The 14,492-nt window shown below is 42.2% G+C and overlaps 2 protein-coding genes across 13 annotated transcripts in view; one reads left to right on the forward strand and one right to left on the reverse strand.

The window, feature by feature from the left end:
• Positions 1-426: 426 nt before the first annotated feature.
• The window catches only part of FAAP24 (FA core complex associated protein 24), a 28,064-nt gene continuing 13,998 nt past the window's right edge, over positions 427-14,492 (reverse strand). The window contains exons 1-5 of one of the 5 annotated variants that reach the window (XM_006114921.4): positions 9,897-10,023; positions 8,739-8,883; positions 4,609-4,748; positions 3,593-3,745; positions 427-1,705 (exon numbers count right to left, since the gene is read on the reverse strand). In XM_006114921.4, the coding sequence (XP_006114983.1) occupies positions 1,457-1,705; positions 3,593-3,745; positions 4,609-4,748; positions 8,739-8,850 (654 nt within the window). In that variant the 5' untranslated portion in view covers positions 8,851-8,883; positions 9,897-10,023 and the 3' untranslated portion in view covers positions 427-1,456. Of the gene's footprint in view, positions 1,706-3,592; positions 3,746-4,608; positions 4,749-8,738; positions 8,884-9,800; positions 10,024-14,492 lie in introns of those variants that run through there. The other 4 variants (XM_075940123.1, XM_006114919.4, XM_006114920.3 and 1 more) reach the window with 4 other exon arrangements.
• The window catches only part of CEP89 (centrosomal protein 89), a 113,308-nt gene continuing 108,822 nt past the window's right edge, over positions 10,007-14,492 (forward strand). For all 8 annotated transcript variants that reach the window (XM_014569481.3, XM_075940115.1, XM_075940114.1 and 5 more), the window contains exons 1-2: positions 10,007-10,208; positions 13,111-13,217. In XM_014569481.3, coding sequence (XP_014424967.1) covers positions 10,023-10,208; positions 13,111-13,217 — 293 coding nt within the window. In that variant the 5' untranslated portion in view covers positions 10,007-10,022. The remainder of the gene's footprint in view (positions 10,209-13,110; positions 13,218-14,492) is intronic.

The following is a 14,492-nucleotide window of genomic DNA, read 5'->3' on the forward strand; positions in this document are numbered from 1 at the left end:
AACTAGTCTCTACTTCAGATGTTCATTTGCTCTACTTAGAATTAGATTGCCATCTTGTGGCAGGCTAGGAAAGACTAAATTTCAAATGGACAGATGCAGAACTTTTACATTTATGCAGGCTGCAGTCAGTGGAGGGTGATACACTACCAATTGTTGATATCTTGATAGTCCATGGAATAGAACTGAATAATGTGCTGTTGCTGTATCCTCCTACAATACATTATATTTATGAAGTCACATTTGTGGATCTTTAATATTTTCATAACCTTCAGCCTAACTCAATAGTGTTCATATACATATTCCCTTGGGTTCACTTCATCTTCATAATTTAATCTTATTAGCAAAGTAAACATATCAGCCCACACCGTACCAAATCATTTTTCAAAACTGACATTTTCTAGGAACTAGCAGAAGATTCACTACAGCTCATCTCAACTAGTTTATTTTTAAATGATCAAAACTATTAGGAGTTACATCAGTCATCAATTCTACAGCAAATTGTATTTGAAAAATAAAGGGTATTTTTGTGTGCAGCACAAAAACTGTCTGACATGTAAGGATCTTAGCTCCAAAGTAATTTTTAATCAAGGCTCTAAGGATATCTATGGCTCTTATCCAGTCCTGGAAATAGAGGTTTGCAATAGATTAGAAACTTCTTGCTTTACATAATTTACTGAAATCAGCCATTTGAAATTTAAAAAAATGCTTGTCATGATTGCCAGGCAATATACAGAGTGGAGGTGGTGGTGGTGGGGCGTGTCAGTCGGCTCAGCAGAATCTGGTATGCGTGGGGTGCCAGTTTCATGTGCCCTTGCTTCCCCTGTTGATGCCTCTGATACAGAATGAGGGGGCTGCATGTAACTCATTGATTAACCTTGTACATTAACATCCCTACTCCAAAGTAATAAACCATGGACTCAGAATTACATCTTTTACTTATGCTAGACCCATTAAAATGAACAGAACAAAATGGCATGACCAAAAAGGCATCTAATCTTGGGCCCAAATGAGGTTTACAGAATTAAAAAAAAAAGCAAGAACTCAGATACAACAGAATAAAATACAACTCACTCACAATGAGAAACTCAAATGATTCCTTGACAACCACCATAAAACTGAACTCAGAACACTAAATATAAAAGGCCAGATCCGAACTTGTAAATGCAGATATACAGACAAACATCCACAGAAGATCTGGCAATGTAAGCAGAGTTTATATTGGGGGGGAATAACAGGTGGTGGGGGTGGATCTATAACATAGGGAGAAGGCTGAAATCTCAAGAGCCCTGCTCATCTCCTTTCAGTTGCTGATTGCAAGTGACAGTGGTGCCCTCAACATAGGAATTCATGCTTGTATTGTTCTATAAAAACAATTCCACCCATAAAACTCAGAGATTACTTTCCACTTCCAAAGAGGAAAGCCCTCACATTTGTCTGAGATATTAATGAGCTAATGTCACTTTGTCTGTGAAAGGAAAGCATGAATTTGTTGTGCTATTGCTTGTCCTACTACTAGCTCGAGGTCCTGGACAGATGCATTGCAAAGCTGGTGGATGCTTACAAACTGCTGTAGTAGAAGTAGAGCTTTTGTTTTCCCAACACCTGGAATCTGCTGGACTGTTCGAAGTATTGATGGCTCCAGTAGCTGGGAACATTTTTTACGAAGAAAGGGGTTACTAGTCTGATCTTTACTTTGCTCATGGACCTGAAACAAAAGAAAGTAGAAGCTGAGCTCCACTTAGCATAGCCCTGATTTGTTTTTCTTAAGTCATTTCATTATAGAGAATTTACTCTTTAATTTAAAGCACTTCTATCTATTTACCAGTTAATATGCAGTTTGAGAGTAAAATGCAATGTAACTAAATTCTACCACTTAGCTGAAAGAGATAGAGCCATGAGAAACATAAAGGGAAGAAAAGTGGAATTATACAGTTGGCTGGATGCAGGACGAAAACAGGGCAGATCAGAGGAGGGCAGTAGCTGTTCTCAAAAAAGCAGATCTAAATTTTGTTATAGCACCTAGGAGACTTCACATTCTTCATACTCACCCATTCTTAAGAGCAAAAGAGGTTACTGACACCGTTTCTGCAGACACTACCACAGCCTTGGGCTGCCCTCCCCTTATACTCCAAGAAATAGATTCTTTGTAAGCTTGCAAAAGACTCAGATGTCAAAATGTAGGCATGTAGTTGATTTTACAAATTATGCAGTGTTGAGAGCAGATTAAATATTCTTCCTTGGAATACTTATTCAAAAGCTTCATGAAATTTTGCATGAATCAAGAAAAAAAAGGAATGTCAATGGAATACGCCTCAGAAAATACACAACAGAATTGTTTAAAATCTGAGTGCTGATCAGTCATCAGTTCATGTTGATTAAAATGGAGTCCTACTCTTAAGAAGAACACTAAAAGTGGCATATTTAATGTATTCCCAAGATTTCCCAATTAACCAAGTTGACCAAAAAAAAAAAAAAAAAAGGGTTTTCTAACTGCTGCCCACAATCTGAGGTCTGAAAGAAGACATTATTTTCATTTCACTCAGCAACTTGTAATAAAGATTCTAAGGCCAAACAATGTCCTCTCTACAGATGTACAACTTTGTCTTCAGATTTTTCACTGGTAACTGCAAACCTCATGGTCTCTTCACAACTGTAACTGGTTAGTCTGTAATTCAAGTTTAGTACATGTTTCTGCTGATGGTGCACAAGAAGAAAAAGAATCCAGATTACTCTCTACAATTCACTGACTCAAATACCAGCAGGAGCAAAGGGCAGTATAAATTATTTCTGACACAAAGGAAAGCAAATATGACCCTGAAAATATACTGGGAGCAGTCAGTTTTCATAGTAAAACTAAATTTTACTACATCAGATCAGTGTTGTATTTTTTCTGCGGAGGCTTTCATTCCTGGGGTCTGCTTTGAAGCAACTCTTTAAGCAGAGCTTTGTCTTGCCTGACCTTTATTACCAACACTTCAATTGTTTGTGATTCCTTCACAATGAAGTGTTTTTGATCAACCAATCATTTTGGTCAGGTGAACATGCATTTCCCATTAATGTAGATGAGGGCATGCCAAGTCTTAAGGAAACATCTATTTTTTTCCTATCATGAAGTAGTTCTCAGATCCCACCGTTTGCTGCTTTCTACTACATCAGACAACAGATAAATGAACAATTAAGCAAGTAGAAGAATAGCAGTCAGACAACAAATATAAAGACAATACTTCTAGCCTGAGAAGACAAAGCCCTAAACATGCACATACTGGACAAAGATTTTCAGTGAAGAAAACTTGCTGAAACATTTCAATGACACCTCTTATGCCCACGTGTAGAATCCAAGTTCAGTTCCCCCCAAGTTTGATCCTTTGATTCTTAAACTGGCATGGAAGTGTTAGAAGTGACAAGAATGGAGTGGTAAGTTTTTTGTGACACCTCTCTATTCTGCAGTCAATGCTCAATGCAGCATTGAAAATCCAGGAGAGGATCATGTCTAACTCTTAACTCAGAATACAAGTTGCTGAGACATGAAAAAAGCAACACATTTTCAGACGTGTATCAATGTTTACTCACTGGTAGAGACCCTAATACTTACTAGCTGGATAATAAGTTGAGATGCTTCTTCCTGATTGGCCACTGGAAGCAATGTCATTCCAAGTTCTAGCACAATAAATTTCTGCACTGCTGGAAAGTATTGATCACTTATCTGGGTTTTTTCAACTAACACAATTCCATGAAGACTGCTGGCCTTTGAAAAAGAGAAACAAAAGTGAGGTGAAACAAATCATACATCTAGTACAGTGGTCACCAACCAGTAGATTAGGATATACTGGTAGATCTTGGAGCCTCTGACAGGTGATCCTGACTGGTTTGGCTGGGAGGCACTTCAGCTGCCCCTCTCCCCACTGCCCTGCTGCTCCTGCCTAGAGCCTCAGAGCCGCCTCCTGGGAGCCTCCTGCTTGTTTTGCAGGGTGGGAGAGACAGGCAGGAGGCACTAATGTCACTCTCTCCCGCTCCCCTACACCCCATCTTCACAGAGTGAGGAGGATGGGGCCTTGGCAAAGGGGTAAGGGCAAGGGCAGGGCCTCAAAGAAGGGGCGGGGCAAGGGTATTTGGGTTTGAGGTAGATCCTGGACTGACAAATTCAAAAAGTGATCTTGTGCTTAAAAAGATTGGAGACTACTTATCTAGTAATACTTCTCCAATGGGCCTGCTCATCAGGCAGTCAGTATTCAAGAAGGTGGAGAGAGAAAGGTACATGAAACACCCCCTTCTACATGAACCTAAAAAGAAGTCAATATGTGTCTAGGCATGAACCACAGTATTTGCTGGAATACTTTAGTTGAAATTCTAGAAAACAAAAGTGGTTACACAAATTTAGTGCATGCTCGGTCAGTTTTCAGATGGAAAGCTTTCTATTAATGAATTCAAGTACAATAGGATAGAAAATAGCCATAAAAAATCTGATTATTACATTTTTTTCTATTTTTAAAGCTTGGAATAATGAAACTCTCTTATTAATGTGGATTCTTCTGTTAAGGGGTAAAACCCTAAGGTTTTGTGATGTGAGCTTTATCTCCGTCTCCTTTCTAAACTTCATGTAGAACTTACATTTCTAAACCGAACGAGACGTCTTTTGAAACCATTTCCTGCCACCAAATCTGCTTCAGAAATATATAAAATGCAAGATCTGTTTGAAAGATGAAAATCCACAAGTCCTAAACCATCTTCAAGAATTACCTTAATTTTCCCTTAAAAATAAGATTGGAAAAAGAAAATTGTAACAATACAAAACAGTTTTATATTGCCTGGATATTTTTTCATAAAAATACAGGAACTTAATGCCCCAATCCTGCAAACATTTATGCATGTGGTTAAGTCTCACTGACTTCAAAAAGCTTGTTTGGCTATATGGTGTATATCAGGGCTACTTTAGAAGCCCTGAGGGCCACAATGATACCCATAGCACATGCCAAGGGCTGCAATGTACATGCAAATATATGCAAATAGGTGTTCACACTGCTAGGCTTGAATACAGAGATTAAGGCAAAACTACACAACATACAGGCCTTATTAAAGTCAGTTCTATTGATATTAATAAAATGCACTATTTACCTGATTTACCCATATGACAGCACTTTTAATGAGCAGTGAAAGTACAGGAATTTAACTACTAAAACACATATCAATAGAAGACCGTTATATTGACTACTTTTTTTGTTTTGGCTCTCACCTGCGGGCTGCGTGTTGAGCCCATGTAAACCCAAACCACACCACGGGCTACAAACAAATGGGCTGTGGGCCGCGTGTTGAGTAGTCCTGGTGTATACCTTACTAGGGACATAATAGAGTAACTATGCAAATGATTAGCAGCTCATGCTTATTGGTTGCCATAATGGTTACACGCCTGCTCCTGAGAATCCGGCTTCCACCCCATACTGCTGCCTCTGTATCAGACCCTGCAGTAGGTAGCGGCAGCCAGCTCCCTGCGAGTGTGGCCAGGAGCATGGCTGGGAGCTGACTTAAAAGTAGGGATGTAAAAGTGTACACATGCAAATGGACTCATTAGTTAGCCTGGGCTCATCGGCTGTATGCAGCCCCCTTCACCCATGCTGCTGCCTCTGTATCAGCCAGGAGCTGCCCAACCATTGTGTAATTGAATAAATGCTAAAATTGTCAGCGATTACAAACTTATCGTAGTAACTGCAAAGCTGGCTCCCAGTGCACACTGGCTCCCTGGGAGCTGGACGGCAGATGGGAGCCAGCTGTCATCCCATGTTGTTGCCTAGCGCAGGGTAGTAGCCAGCTCCTCAGGAGTGGGGCAGCATGCGGATCCAGTGCATGCTGGGAGCTGGCTTCCAACACACATCGGCTCCTGGAAGAGTTGACTGCTGCCCCATGCTGCTGCTTCTGATACACTAGCATATACTGGCTGCCGGCCCCACTCTTGGGGAGCTGGCTGGGCTGCAAAGGCTGCAATGTGTAACCATGTAACTGATAATATTTTTCACAGTTACCTAATTAACTGCTTTTTAATATCCCTCTGTCTTACAAAAGCTTTCATTCTCCTCTGACTATATATTTTCTATGTTGATGTCAATCTGTATCCTTTAAAAAATGGAGCCTCCAGTTCTGCAAAAATGTGTATTATTTGTACTAGTATAGCACCTACGAACCCGAGTCACAGGCCAAAACCTCCCCATGGTAGGCACTGTATACAGAACAAAAAGGGCAGTTTCTGTCCCAAAAACATACAAACCAATATAAGACAAGGGCTGGAAACAGACAAGAGAGTACAAGGAAATAGCAAGACAATGTCGATCGGCATGATAGGTGGTGGTCTCAGCATATCAGTAACCCAACTGCTACCCACAAAGTTCCTGTTAATCAGTTAAACGTCAGGTTGATTTAACGTTTAACTGGTTAATTGGCTGAAGTGGGATCCCAGCCCCCAAGTCCTGCATTGGGGTGGCTGCTGGCTCCCAAACCCTGCCTGCGGGACTGCTTTGGATGAGAATAGCCCTTTTCAGCGGCAGACCCCCTGCAGGGCTGGATCAGCTCCCTGCCTGCAGCAGGTGAGGAACTGCTCCAGCCCCCACAGGTTACCAGTTAACTAGAACCGGTAAGCACCATCCTAATTGGGTAATACTTAGCAGTTAACTTTTCACATCCCTGTGTGGAACCTTGATATAAAGCAGAAGGACATAATGAAGGAGTAATTATAAAAGTAGAAGAAGCAGGAGAAGACAGTCACAGACACCAGGAGAGAACATCAGCTCAGTTGACAGTGTTAAAGGTGTCTGACAGATCAATGAGGATGAAACATTGGTTCTGAGATTTGGGTCAGAAGAGGTCATTAAAGAGTTTGGCAAAAGGGGTTTCAGTTGAGTGCAAGAGATAAAAACCAGAGTGGAGATGGTCTAGCATGGAACTGGAGAAGAGAAGCTCCAAACAGCAACTGTAAACAGCCTCACACAACAATATTAGAGATAAAAGGGAGAAGGGGTGGTAGTTAGAGAAGTGACATCTATGGTGTTTTTAAAATGGGAAAGACTGAAGTATGTTTGCATTGTGAGGAAAAAGAGTAAGAGGGGAGTAGAAGGCTGGCATTACTCATGTTAATATCTACTCAGTTCAGTAAATCATATTCTGAACAAAACTAGGCTTTTTGTTATGACTTCCCGCTAAACTTCTAAGTGATTCTAAAAGCATTTCCCAGATATGGCTTTATCATGAACACAAACCCACTAATGTGGATGCTATACCCATATAGACTCCAAGGTCAACAATTGGGGTCTACTTTCATGGTTCCATTTGCAGGACCAGAGTCTGCATTTGCAAAGAAATGACTTCTTACTCAGGTTACTGGCAGATTCTCATTTGCATTGTACAGGCTGTGTGATTGGACTGAAGCTAGGATATGGAAAACAATGCTATGATGGAAAAATAGGAGCTTTTAAACCAGTAGGCTACGTCTACACCGGCATGATTTTCCGGAAATGCTTTTAATGGAAAAGTTTCCGAAAATGCTTTTAACGGAAAAAGAGCGTCTAGATTGGCAGGATGCTTTTCCGCAAAAAGTGCTTTTGCGGAAAAGCAAAGTGTCCGTGGCCAATCTAGACACGCTTTTCCGCAAAAAAGCCCCGATCACCATTTTCGCGATTGGGGCTTTTTTGCGGAAAAGAAATCTGCTGTCTACACTGGCCCTTTTGCGCAAAAGTCTTTCGAAAAAAGACTTTTGCCCGAATGGGAGCATCCTAGTTTTTCCGCAAAAGCACTGACAATCTTACATGAGATTGAAACAAAATACAGGACTATGTAGTACTTTAAAGACTAACATGATAGTTTATTAGATGATGAGCTTTTGTGGGTCAGACCCACTTCCTCAGATCAAATAGTGGAAGAAAATAGTCACAACCATATATACCAAAGGATACAATTAAAAAAATGAACACATATGAAAAGGATAATTCACATTTCAGAACAGAAGGGGGGATGTGGGGGGGGGGGAGGGGGAAAGGTAAATGTCTGTGAGCTAATGATATTAGAGGTGGGGAAAGGTAAATGTCTGTGAGCAAATGGTATTAGAAGTGATAATTGGGGAAGTTATCTTTGTAATGAGTAAGATAGTTAGCGTCTTTGTTGAGACCGACACTAACTATCTTACCCATTACAAAGATAGCTTCCCCAATTATCACCTCTAATACCATTAGCTCACAGACATTTACCTTCCTCCCCCCCGCATCCCCCTTCTGTTCTGAAATGTGATTTGTCCTTTTCATATGTGTTCATTTTTTTAATTGTATCCTTTGGTATATATGGTTGTGACAATTTTCTTCCACTATTTGATCTGAGGAAGTGGGTCTGACCCACGAAAGCTCATCATCTTATAAACCACCTTGTTAGTCTTTAAAGTGCTACCCAGTCCTGTATTTTGTTTCAGCTACACCAGACTAACGTGGCTACATTTCTATCACTATTTTACATGAGATTTTCAGTGCTTTTGCGGAAATTCAAGCGGCCATTGTAGACAGCTGGCAAGTTTTTCCGCAAAAGCAGATGATTTTGCGGAAAAACTTGCCAGTCTAGACGCAGCCGTAGAGTAGCAGTTTTACTTTAAATTCTATACAGGATCAAGCAGTTTGCTTGATTAGTTGGAATCAGTATTAAAACCACTTGGAAAAGAGTTATTCTATATGTAGACTAGTTTGTACACGTTGGTGCTTTAATTACATGCTTACCTTGTAATCCTTGAGCTATCTGTGACCCTCTCCATTTCTCATTTCCAATCACATGTCCGTAAGGGACACTGACAGCTCCTGCTTTGACAGGTGTAATTTCTTTTGCTGTCATTTAAACTCCTTTCCTGTGTTAGTTTAGCAAAAGCTAAACAGGGGAATGTGAAAAATGTTATTTCATCCCAGACCACCCAGCCTCAAAATCCATCCAACAATCTAGTCCAGCTACAGCCATCTACAACAGGTTCTCTAGCCACTCCTCCAAAATGCAACTATATTAGATGGTTAAAATAATAAAACGGGAGGAAGGATATTTTTGTAGTTAAAAAACAGGCCTAGAAATCAGGGGAAGTAGGCTTTATTCCCAGCTGTGCCATTAATTGGAAAAAAAATTAAAGTGTAGCTCCACATTTTCAGCTATCAGCCCCTTGAAAAGCCCTTTCAATTCTTTTAGTCATCTCGAAAGGTTTTTTTTATTTTAAATAGAACAACGATGCAAGATTTGTGAATGCTCAAAAATCCAGAGGCAGGCTCCCTCAAATTAGGAAATTAGTTAACGGCTCCCACTAATTATGGGATTTGCTTTTTTTATTATTATTTTTCCATTTGGTTTTGAGCCTTTTTGGGTTCACATTCCTATGCTTTTCTCTGCAACCCACTAGGGTCAGAAGCTTTGCAAACGCATTTAGGCTCCCCCTGTAATCACATGACTCCAGGAAACAAGACTTTTAAAGAAAAAGAACCAACCATTAGGAGTCAGTGGCGTTGGGAATTTGCAGCTCTGCCAGAAAAAACCACCCACTTTCCCAGGGGCAGACATTCGCAGCACGTGCGCTACAGGACAGGACCCTTCCCGAGAGCCCAGTATGTGGGCGGGGGACCAGTGCACCAAGGGCCCCGGCGGATGGGTCAGGGCAGCAGCACAAGCCGGCTGCGGCGCGAGCCACGAGAGGGGTTTCGGGGGCCACCTGGGCACGAGACTGGCCAGTCATTCACAGCAGCACCGTGAGACTATCCCCCCGCCCTGGGAAGGGCCCGCCCCGCTTTTGAGGCCCCGCCCCCTACCGACTCCGTTTAGCTTCGCCGAACCGCTACCTTCACCGCGCGGCGCCACAGCCACCGCCCTCCGCAGCCAATTCGCCAGCCAGAGCGCCGGGTTACCTGCGCCACACAGTTTACGATGATTGACACTGGCAATCACCAATAGGATTCAAGAGCCTCCAACGGCGGAGGCGGGCAGGAAGGTGGCCATCAGGAACAGTTGAGGGTTGCTACGGGAGAGAAAGGATGAGTAAGGCCAGTGCTGATTGGCTGAGGCTTTCCCTGCCACCAATCAGGCGTGCTGTTGTTGCGAGGCTGGTTGTGAAGGGGGAAGCTTCTGGGAATAGAAGTGGTGGTGTGGGCTGGTGCCGGTCCCGTTTTCAGCTTGTGCTCATGGCGCTTAGTTTCAGGAGAGGCCGGAAGGGCCCCTTTGTGAGTATTATCCCGCAAGTCCGAGCGGTCAAAGGCCAAAAGGGGGCACGGGGCCGCGGCGCTCATCGTAGACTAGAAGGGACCTGATGGACGCTGCTGTTCCCCCGAAGCACCCTCCCCCACCCGCGGGGGCCCCCACCCTTTCCCACCAGGCCCCCAGTGCTGAACAAGAGGCTGTGGACAGTCGGCTTTAGCCTGGCCAAGGTGTCCCCAGAGCATGGACCTGCCCCTTCTGTAGAGACCATGGTGAATCTGAAGCACTTCCCAGGCCTGTGACGGCAAACGTGAATCCCGTTACCTACGTCTACGCTGCAGGAATTTGTGGGCAGAGGCAATGCAAATGAGGCGCTCATTAGCATTTCTTACGCTCTCTTTTGCATAGTCGCTTCCGATTCTTTTTGTGGAAGAGGTTTTTGCACACAAAAAAGCAGGGAGGAATGGCCATTTTGCATGCACGCACGCGCATACACACCAACCCAACCCTTTTGCTCAAATTCCTCCTTTTGAGAGGCATAAGCTGTTGACAACCGTTGTCCCAGGTGGTCCTTTTTGGGAGACACACTCAGCCACAGTTCAGCAGCAGTTTTGCTTGTATCTGCTGTAGAAAAGAGATCTGTCAAAGCCCAGCAGATCAGCTGCTTCCATCAGGGGCCATCATAAATCTTATCATGCCTGTAGCTAACCTAACATTGAAATTGAGTGTTGGGTGATTTGTTCAGTGTTCAGAACCAGAAGACTCATCCCCAGGGTGCACTGGATGGCATGGGAATGGTGCACTGGAGTGGATTGGCATTAGAGAGGAAAGAGCAAATGGGGTCCATGCTTTCTTCTTACTCTTGGACAAAGGCAGCATGGCTACATTGAACGAATGGCTATTGCACCAGCCTGGATTGGTATCCACATTTTTCCCCCTTCTCCAAAGGTTAACAGTAGATTGGGAAGGATCTTAGGAGATGTTTTGAAGAATTTTGTGGCTGGGGCAGAGGGGAAGGAGAGAGAAGAAAAAGTTAAAGAACTATCAATTTATTGCTCTGCCTGTTTTTGTCCAAGAAGCACATGTGCACTCATCTAGCTTGCCCTCTTTAAGCAGCTCAGTTGATAGCAGAAAATAAAGGTTGTAATTAACAAACATATAACTTTAAAAAGTGATTTGTACACAAATGAATTATTGTATTTCAGAGAACACTTAGAATGTACATCACAACATAATTAACTGAAGGTTTTTCGTTATGATCAGGGCTTGACAAATGGCAGCGAAATCTACTTGCCAGCCCTGCACTCCTCACGTGCAAGACCCACATTGCGCATGCGTGCGCCATCGGTGAATGGGGCGACCGGCTGAAATCTACTCGCCACGGGAGAGTAGAAACAGCAATTTGTCGAGTCCTGATTATGATGATAAAAAAAAATTCAACTTTTTCTTTTGGGTTTTTTGTTTTTGTGCTGCTCCCAGTGGAGTATTAGCCTGCTAGTCACACTGTTTACTTTTATCTCTAAATAATTACAGGAATACCTTGAATTACCAGACCATTAAATGTTTCACTTAAAAAAAAAAATAGAATGGGTCATGTCAGTTCAGAATACTGCCTATTAAATCCAGGATCTGGAAGCAGTAGCCTTTGATAATTCAGATGGAAAGAATCTTTGAAACGCACCAACTCAGGAGCTAGTAAATTAGTACAATTGCCTTCCCAATTTCAATAGTTCTCATTTTTCTGCCACACCAAGATAAGGTCATTTCAGGACCAGAACAATCCTCTGTAACTGAAATCCTAAATACATAAGCTTTTCCACTCCCTAAAATAGTCAAATTTGCCCAAAGGGTTGAGCCCTCCTACAGCACACTCCTTTATAAAAGTGTTATTAGCGCTAGCTACTCAACGGGCTCGTCTACACTGGCCCCTTTTCCGGAAGGGGCATGTAAATTTCACCTATCGTAGTAGGGAAATCCGCGGGGGATTTAAATATCCCCCGCGGCATTTAAATAAAAATGTCCGCCGCTTTTTTCCGGCTTTTAAAAAAGCCGGAAAGGAGCATCTACACTGGCCCTGATCCTCCGGAAAAAGCTCCCTTTTCCGGAGGCTCTTATTCCTACTTCCTACTTTGAAGTAGGAATAAGAGCCTCCGGAAAAGGGCGCTTTTTCCGGAGGATCAGGGCCAGTGTAGACGCTCTTTTCCGGCTTTTTTAAAAGCCGGAAAAAAGCGGCGGACATTTTTATTTAAATGCCGCGGGGGATATTTAAATCCCCCGCGGATTTCCCTACTACGATAGGTGAAATTTACATGCCCCTTCCGGAAAAGGGGCCAGTGTAGACGTAGCCAACTAGTATTAAGCATTATGCAAGTTTCAGGAGCATCTTCATGATATTTTTCCTCTATTCAAACTAAACTCGCTGATTGATTTAATTTTAATTTCTTTCCCTATCTCCTCATGTTGCCCTCTGTGGTGATCCACTGTGACCAACTGAAGAGGTAATACCAATAAACCCTTCAACTAGTTGCCTCTATAATCTTTTTCACTAGAGGAAGGATCACATTATGGCAATGTTGGGGAGACAGAGTTTAAAAAGTTTGGAAGAAATAAAGTTGCCCTTTTGGCTCTACTACCCTTATTCATTTACAAAAAGTAGTTGTGATAGCAAATGTGTTGTTTAGAACTCTGTTACTTGAGAATAATGGGAAAAATATACTTGTGAGACTTGAATGAATCACAAATTGTTAACTAGTGGCAGCAGTTACTATTATATTTTAAAATCATATAGAACCTCTTGAAATCATATGTGGACATGAATTTGCATGTAAGTGTTCTCCCTGTTAGTGTTATTTTGTATAGTGTACGTGTTCAGTCTTGTGTTGCTGTCCTTCAGTTCATTGTCAACTAACTTTATTTTAAATTGTCTAGAAACATATAGCTCATGGCCTGGTCCCTGCTGCTACCATAGCTCCTAAACCTGCAGTTCCCCGCACCCCTCCCCCTCGTAGTCCAAACCCTTCTCCAGAAAGGCCCAGGTAGGTTTTAAAGTTGCTTCTTTTTCCTCTGTTAAGTACCACTAGTTACGGTGGAATTACAATAACTAGTGTAGTAGAAATGCATGATTAGAATAATTGTATATCTATACTGTAGCTCTTGTAACCTTTTTCTCAAGCAGAATATATTTTCTGTATAGAATAATTTATTTTAACTGTTAAGATCTGCATTCTGTTCCCCTTTGCCTAAGCATTCATAATATCAGACTAATGCCAAGGCCATATCCTGTAACTGTTATAAACATATAACTGCTATTGAAATTACTAGGAAACTTTACACACAGAAAATCTACTGTGGACTGTTTTTTGTCTAAATGTAGCCTGTCACTCTTAATTCATATAATCAAGAATTAAATACAGGTGTGAGAAGCTATATAGTTTCTTGGTAAATTCCAAGAGACATTTGTTTTAAGTTTTGACAAAAATGAATGAATTTGTTGTTAGAGTACAGCAACATTAAATGAAGGTTGCTTAAGATTCCATTTTCTTTTAAAACAACAAATAGTCTGATAGCACTTTAAAGATTAACAAAACATGTAGATGGTAGCATGAGCTTTTGTGGGCACAGCCCACTTCTTCAGATGACCATCTGTGGGATGTGCCCACAAAAGATCATGATACCAGCTACATGTTTTGTTAGTTTTTAAAGTGCTACCAGACTATTTTTTGTTTTTTAAGTTTATCCTGTACAGACTAACTCGGCTACCCCCTGAAGCATTTTCTTTTAGTTAGTGTAGGGCAGGGCTGGGCAACATGCAGCCTGAGGCCCTGATCTGGCCTGCCTAATGCTTTGTTCTGGGGCATGAACTGTATCTGGCTGTTTTCTATTTATATCCTGTTGCCTGTGTGACCAAACTTCCATGTGGTGGCTCAGGCTGCAGGATCCTATTTAAATAGCTTCCAGTTGCAATGCTACCCTGGCAAATAACCCCAGGCATCTGCTAGGCAATGTGGTAGTGGTGGGGCCAGGAGCTACAAGCACTCTGCTGTGATTTTAATTCAAACTTCCAGCCCATGACAATGCTCTGGGGAGGCTAGTCCCCAGCCCCACCTCTTCTGCCCAAGCCCCACCCCTTCCTGGGGTGGAGCTAGCCTGTGACCACATACCAAAATTTCTTAAGTGGCCCCCCCCCGTGAAAATTTTGGCACTCTCTGGTCTAAGGATACCAAAAAAAAAAAAGTTCCACGAAACCTGAGGATCTGAATTTTCAATATTTAATGAAGACCCATAGCATTTCACACACTGTAAATGAAGGC

Source organism: Pelodiscus sinensis, chromosome 12, assembly GCF_049634645.1.
Source record: "Pelodiscus sinensis isolate JC-2024 chromosome 12, ASM4963464v1, whole genome shotgun sequence".
NCBI classification, from domain to species: Eukaryota; Metazoa; Chordata; order Testudines; family Trionychidae; genus Pelodiscus; species Pelodiscus sinensis.